General features: G+C 35.1%; 1 protein-coding gene across 21 annotated transcripts in view; it reads left to right on the forward strand.

Annotated features, from left to right (window-relative positions):
* The window catches only part of LOC141404308 (uncharacterized), a 1,008,861-nt gene extending 1,000,822 nt beyond the window's left edge, over nt 1-8,039 (forward strand). For all 21 annotated transcript variants that reach the window (XM_073987798.1, XM_073987800.1, XM_073987780.1 and 18 more), the window contains one exon: nt 7,953-8,039. In XM_073987798.1, the coding sequence (XP_073843899.1) occupies nt 7,953-8,013 (61 nt within the window). In that variant the 3' untranslated portion in view covers nt 8,014-8,039. The remainder of the gene's footprint in view (nt 1-7,952) is intronic.
* Nucleotides 8,040-8,290: the final 251 nt, after the last annotated feature.

The raw sequence follows: 8,290 nt of genomic DNA on the forward strand, positions 1-8,290 counted from the left end.
TCGCACGGAATTACTAGTTATACTATGACCACTAGAGTAGCTAGTTATTATCTGGCCACTGGAAGTTGAAAAATAAGCTATAACTAAAAAACTTATTTTCTACTTTTATTACAGTTGACGTGGAATTTGTTTTCAGTTTCAACACACTTCATATTTTTATTATATTTCGCTCCTTGCCGGATTTGAACATACCAACTTCTGATTTATATCCAAAAACACTACATACTCGGCCATGCGTACGAACATTAAGGGTTGGTTAAACGGTTACATGTGTTTACATCATAGCCGACCAAGAAGAGGGCACACAAAATTCTCAATATTTGCAACTTTTGACAGTGTGTTAGTAACGTTGTATGCACGCTTGCTGCAAAACAAAAACAAATCAAAACATGTGTGTGCTCTTTTGTTGCGTTCGGGTCGTGTGTGTGAATTGCCGAAAAACTTCGTAACTTTAACAATATCAAAGCACGACATTGGTTTACATGTGCACCACCAAGTGTTCTTTTTATACCCTCAGCCTTTAGGCTTTGATACGACCAAAAATGTGCTTCATCGAAATAATGGTTTTAGACCCCAAGTATGTTTGTACGATATGCGTTTCAGAAAATTTTGAGTCGATCCAGCAATGTCCGTCCGTCTGTCTGTCTGGCTGGCTGGTACGCACGATAACAAATTTTGGGTATCGAAATATTTTGTCCAAACTTAGTTTAAGTTCGAAGATGGGTTATATCGGTCCACTCCTCCCGTTAACTCCCCCACAAAAGTTCGAAAATGTTCAGAAAATTGGAAAAGTTCAGTTTAGGGCCTGCTCTCGAGCAGGTCCATACCGCCTGAAAATTCCAAAAAACCTCTATGACACCGTGTATAATGGTTGGATCGCAAGATAACACTCGAACGGATCCGCCGATTCGGTCCAAAATTTGGCCTTAATATTTTGTCCAAACATAGTTTAAATTCGAACATGAGCCATATCGGTCCATTCCTTCAGGTACCTCCCCCCACAAAAGTTCAAAAATATTCGGAAAAATTGTTCGCACGTTAACTCTTGAAGCGAGTGAGCGATTTGGTCCATACTTTACACATCCTAATATATCTACGAGATATAGATGAGGTTCGAGTATGGACTATATTTGTCCATTTCTTTGGGTATCTATCACACAAAATTACGGATAAGTTCACTTTAAGACCTGTTTTCGAATCATTTTGATTTTTGTTGAAGCAATTTGCATTCGCTGCATCAATTACGACGGTAAAAGTTTTTTTCAGGGGCTAGTCCATACATCTTGAGAAAACAGCCCGAAAGATGAAAACCCCCCTATGGCACCATATATAGTGTATGGAGAACACGATATATATCGAACCGATCAACCGATTTGGTCCAAAAGTTTAACCTTTGCCATATCTTGTCATAGTTTTAGATCGAAGATAGGCAATACCGGTCCACAACTTCCGGTACTTCAACCGAATATATAAAAAATGCCACTTTAATTGTATGCACAATATATCTTGATCAAATTTAGCCCAATCTTTGGATCTCCTAATATTTTGTCCAAATTTAGTTTAACTTCTAAAATGGAGGTACCTTAGTTTAAGGTCTGTTCGCCTCTGCAACACTTTTGAACTTTTATCCTAATCCATATTTTCGTCGGCAAGTTCAAAAAATGCCTCAAATTACTGAAAAGACCCTAAATACATTCGATCTGTCCCAAGATGAAAGTTTCAATTCACATAGGCTGAGGGTATATCTCTGTCGGCAAAGCATTTCAACGACGTCTTACGGAAATACAAAATTACAATTCTAGACATTCAACAAGTAAGAAAAGTCTATAGTCGGACGGAGCCGACCATGGGATACCCTATACCAATCCCTGGACAATCGCTCTCCACGGAACTTCTTTTCAATGATTGTGAAAATTTAATTATCAATATCAGAGATGTAATGTATAATACTTATGACCAAAACCAAAAAGTTATCTAGCATGACAGAGACATTTTTGTAGCAGGAAAGGAAAATTTAGTTCACACAAACTAAAATGTAATGAAACCCACTTATGTAGTACTACTACTTCCGTTGTTTAACCTCTACGTTATTGAAATTTTTACCAATTTCACACAAAAGTTTCAGTCCATTTAACCCGCTAAGTATTATCTGATCTTCACGTTGGTTTGTACGCTTCTTCTTCATCATAAACTCAAACTTTGTTTAAAATTTTGGGGGTTATTATTTTGACCTACAGAGCCGCTACAAAATTGGTTAAAATTTTGTTTTTGGTCCATTTCATTCCCTGAACATTTCACGATCATCACCAAAAACTAATCATTTCTATTCTGGCATGAACACAATCTCCTTAAAAAATTTGTTATTGAAGTTCAAATTGCCTGAAGCTTGTTTACAATTTTTAATGGACGGACACACACCGCTAAATCGCTTTATCTCGTCGAGATATGAATTTTGGCATACCAAATAAGGGGTCTAGGACGAATATTTCGTGATGTTACATAAACTATTGGAGAGACAATATGTAGCATGGTACAAAAATGTGGTTCTCTACACAGAACCCAATATATATTAGCCAGTAGGCCCCTTATCTAGCAAACACTTTATTGCAATTTTCATCAGAGGTCAGTAGTTTTTTTTCCATATGTAGGCTACTTTGCGAAATATATATGTCCTCAAGGAATTAAAATATCGACCAACAAGTAAAAAAGTATCAGTCGGCTTTGCCGACAGAGATATACCCTCAGCCTGTGTATATTTAAACAATTTTTCCCCAAAATAGGTACGTATTTAGGGGGTTTTAGCAATTTTGTGCGTTTGAACCGACAAAAATGTTGATTAGGATTAAAGATAAAAAGTTTTGCGGAGGAGATACTAAAAGGAATGGATCGACATTGACCGTTATGGATGTGGATCTCCTGCCACTACATATGGTGCCATAGGGGGTTTTTACACTCTTCGGGTTGTTTGCTCAAGGAGTATGGACTTGCCCCTAAAAAACTTTTACCGTCGTAATTGAGGCAGCGAATGCAAGTTGATTCAACAAAAATCAAAGTGATTCGAGAGCAGGTCTTAAAGTGAACTTATCCGAAATTTTGTGTGGGAGGTACCGGATGGAGTGGACAAATATAGTCCATATTTGAACCTGATCTATATCTGGTAGATATATTAGGATGTGTAAAGTGTAGACCAATTCGGCTACTCCCTTCAAGAGTTACCGTACGAACAATTTTTCCGAACATTTTTGAACTTTTGTGGGGGAGGTACCTGAAGGAGTGGACCGATATGGCTTATCTTCATACTTAAACTATGTTTGGACATAATATTACTAAGGCCAAATTTTGGACCGAATCGACAGATCCGTTCGAGAGTTATTTTGCGCTCCAACCACCTCACACGGTGTCATAGGGGTTTTTTGCAAATTTCATGCTATTGTCTCAGGAAGTGTGGACTTGCCCCTGATGAAACTTGTACTGTCGTATGGAGGGCAGTGAATACAAGTTGCTAAAACAAAAATCAAAGCGATTCGAGAGATGGCCCTAAACTGAACTTTTCCGAAATTTTGTGTGGGAGGTACCCGAAGGAGTGGACCTATTGAGACCATATTCGAAATTCATATTACTCTGGTAGAAAGTTTACGCTATACAAAGCGTGGACCCAATCCGTCACTCCCTTCAAGAGTTATCGGGTGCACAAACTTTCCGAACATTTTCGAACTTTTGTGGGGGAGGTACCGGAAGGAGTGGACCGATGTAGCTCATCTTCGAACTTAAACTAAGTTTGGGCAAAATATTACGAAAGCCAAAATTTGAACCGAATCGGTTCATCCGTTCGAGAGTTATCGTGCGCTACAGCCAGCAGGACAGACAGACAGACAGACGGACGGACATGGCTAGATCGACTCCAAATTGTCTGAAACACATTTCGTCCAAACATACTTAGGGTATAAAACCATTATTTCGATGAGGCACATTTTCATCGTATCAAAGTGTATATGGTAAATTTCAAATTTCCTTTACAATTACATAGAAAAAAAATTAAAAACTTTTTTGGCGAGCACATCCGCCATTTTTGGTACATGGGTTAAGAAAAAAATCGTGGTTTCAAATCTGTTCGCGTTCACAAAATTGGATGCTGCACTCAAAAGTTATATGCGGTTTTACTCTCTTGTAAAGAAAAAATATTTAAAAATTCCTATTGAGTTGTAATAAGAACATGTATATATGAATCGTTAGCAGAATGTGATATCTATCCGTAGATGCTAAAATAGTTGCTAAATTTATTTTTATTTTCGCGGTAAATCAAAAAATATTGAAGAAATCTTGGAATAAATTTTATTTATTCTAAATCAAAGTCCAAAAAATCTCTAAAAAAAATAATTTAAAAATACGTACAGAATCTAGACAACCCCTAGAAAAATGTGAGACCAAAATTATAAAGATCGCGTTTATAACTTGCATATTACAGCAACAACAAAGAACGGAAACTTATTGTTGTAAATTATTTCAAAAATATATTTTTGGTTAAATACGAAAAATTTGAAAAAAAATGTTGGGAGTTATTCTATTATTTCGCAAAATTTCGATCCAAATCCTGAAGTATTTTGCTTAAACTTCTACGAGAAAAGTAATTAGTCATCGTGAAAGTATATTTGCTTTCTGTGATAAGCTATAGAAATAAGAAGTAGAGAGTAATATTGAAATTACAACCAAAGAAAAAACACAAAAATTAAAAGGCGTGTAATTCGCGAATCCGTTGAAATCAGTTGGGGTGCATGTGCTTTTCAGATACAGGGAGTCCATGTCTATCAATATGCATGGATTTTCCCATGTTTCATTCAGCGGCCAAAGTGTGCCATCAGTTGCATCTTACTATTCAAAAAACCTTCAAGTGGCCAAAAATTACGCGATGTGCATATGATTATAAGGTGCATCCGATTCCAATGGCCCCCTATTAAAAATACGTCAATATAAATTATTTTAGACAGATTCGTCAAGAACTGCGGATGTGCCACCACATTCTATTTTGGGATAAATAGGGATATTACTCCCGAATCTTTGTAATTTGTGACACACCTTTTTGGCAAATATAATAATCGCGTATAAAGGATTACATTTATGTAAAAATAATCAAAGAAAATCGCGGTTCAATTCGCGGAATTGTCAAAATATATTTTTGCAGATTTTCCTACTTTCAAGGTATCTATATCCGGCGTTTTAGTGGATGGATTTGACCGCGGAAGAGCTCATTAGATCCGGCACGTAAAAAAACTAAAATCACGCGGGGTTCAGGGGTACCTGTACGACAGTTGTAAATTTTAAAGCCAAAAAATAGGTTTTTTCAGAAAATTTACGGACCAAATTTTCGCCTTTGGACTTCTATTACTAGGAAGCTGTACGGAGCACACTCATGAGATATACATCGAACGACGTGGAATCGCGAGTTCTACAATCCCATAAACTATTTTCGATTATTATCTAGTTGCACCATCTAATTATAAGAAAAATTCGAAAAACACTGAAATCAAAACTTCAAAATTTCAGCATCGATTTTAGGGGGATCCAGTGTATATATCGAAAAGTCATACACTAGAACCATATTGCCTAAGGGGTATTCTTTAGTTCTTTCTTTGAGCATAGGTTTGAATTTTCCGTGGTTTGGCCAGAAATCAAGAAAGAACACAAAAAAAACTTGTAAACTTCAACACATTTTTCCCATTTTTTTTATATTACCACCAGCGCAGCTTCCACGAAAATTATTTGTTTTGGTCCATATTATGAGATCGTAGCTAAAACACTTCAATATATATAAATGTATTCATATTTTATAAAATATTTTAACAGTTCGCGACTTATTAAATGGTGAACCTCAACTTCAACGATTGTAAAACTTTTTTGAATATTACCATATACCCTCCTTAGCCTAAAGGCTGAGGGTATAAAAATAACATTTTTATATTTTTCATACAAAAGTAATTGTCCATTTCACCCGCTAAAGAATATCAGATCATCATTCAAAATTGTAGGCATCTTTTTCGACCTATACTCTTACCCGGTGCAAAATTTCGTGACTATTGATGTATAATTGCGACTTCTAGCGAGTTTATTATTACACTACAAACAAATAACGGGATATATTAGGCTGTAACTCTGTTATCTGATCATGCACACCAACATAATTGGCATCAATTGAAAGGTCAAGCGTTCCACTTTCAAGTATATCTCACTTGTCCGGAATGTCCCTTCCAGGAATTAAGATATAAGCTGCATATTAAAATTTTTCACAATTTTCACACAAAAGTTTTGGTCCATTTAACCCTCTAAATATTATCCGATCGCCATCTCAAATTGCAAGCTTCTCCTTTGTGATATACTCTTACTTATTTAAAATTACGCGTTGATCGGACTATTATTGAGACCTACAGAGCCGCTACAAAATTGGGTAAATATTATGTTTTTGGTCCATTTAACCCGCTAAATATTTCACGATCATCACCTATAAGAATAGGGATCTATTCTGATCTGAACCCGACCTCCATACAAAATTTCGTGACGATCGGTCCATAATTGCGGCCTGAAGCGTGTTTACAATTTATAATGGACAGACGGACGGACGGACTGACGGACGGACACACATCTCAAAATCGCTTTATCTCGTCGAGATATGAAAAATGGTATACCACATTGGAGGTCTCCGACGAATATTTCGCGGTGTTACATGAATTTTTACCAAAACAAACTTATAATACCCTTTTCCACATTGTGGTATAGGGTATAATAATGAATGTAATGAAATACATAAGTTATTTGCAGATCAAAAACTATACATTTACATGTGTAATGTGTGTCAGCAAGTGGATGTGTGAAGGTCTTTGCAAAGTAAACATAAACACATTAACGAAAACCAACCAACTTTTAATTATGCTTTCACGGAAAGAATACTTTCATAGTTTTCCCACAATTGTAGACATTAGGGTGTCTTTTCCTATATTTATAATTCTAAATTACATTGACATATAGACTCCACGTCAGTAGAATAGAACACCTAATTTTTTGTTAATGTTAGCTTATTTATCACAAAAAGAATGAATCTCCGTTTTTATTCTTGTGGGGATTTGAAGTCTACGATGTTCTGTATCAAACACAGAAAAAACTATGTTTCTAGCTCTTCGTGAAATGATTTTCTGATCAATTTTCCGATAGTACTATGAAAAATAGGCATTTATTTTTGGTCATCAGGATAGAACAGTCACTTTATTTTCGCGAATTTTTGAGATATTAACGCCGAATTTCGCTCAGTGTATTAAAATAGCGGTTGTTTCAATTTCAGATTATCTTCCTCTAAATCTGTAGCATATTTCCAAACCTTTAACCTTTTATTGAACAAAAGATCACGGTTTTTATAAGAAATTTCGACGTTTTTCATAATTATTTTGAAAATGTTCCATCTTATCAGCATCCGAAGCACTCGATTGTATCCGTCGAGGTTGTCTGTCCATATTCTATCTTATTGTGAAGAAATATGGCATAACTGAACGACTCCTATTGATATTCCGAGATGTTTCAAATATCTGTCAATTTAAACCCCTTTACGCTGTTATTTCATTGTCCGCGAAATAATCTATAAATTTTCTTTGATGAAAAATGATTAGAAAGCCTTGCTTTATCGACTGAAAGAAAATTCAAAAATTCGCGAAAATAAAGTGACTGTTCTATCCTGATGACCAAAAATAAATGCCTATTTTTCATAGTACTATCGGAAAATTGATCAGAAAATCATTTCGCGAAGAACTAGAAACATATTTTTTTTGATACGGAACATCATAGACTTTTTGGGACAAATAAGCTAATATTAACAAAAATTTAGGTGTTCTATTCTACCGAAGGGGAGTGTATAATAATTGTTTTATATACAAATGGTTCTAATGTATATTTTTTTCTTTTATTTTTTACAGAGAACAAGAATTCTACACTGCTGAGGAGTATGAAGAACATTTAAGAAATGTGCTGACCTGAAATTAAACAAAAAACAATAAAATAAATTATTCTTGTCAATCAACATTTAACAAAGTCATTAAACTTCATCACAAAATGTTTTATATTTAGATCCAAATAGAAATTAACCAATCAGTTTTAAGAAACAATTTACAGAGACTTGAATAAAAATTATAACGAATTCATTTTGCCATACGAAAATTACAATAACAATAATTTAAATTAACATTTAATTTTTAAGAATTTTTTCAACCAAAAGAGACCTCTATCGCTCTCCAAATGAGTTTTAATAAAAACC

This window comes from Musca autumnalis, unplaced genomic scaffold (genome assembly GCF_047663935.1).
Source record: "Musca autumnalis isolate F117 unplaced genomic scaffold, ASM4766393v1 scaffold_4, whole genome shotgun sequence".
NCBI lineage: Eukaryota > Metazoa > Arthropoda > Insecta > Diptera > Muscidae > Musca > Musca autumnalis.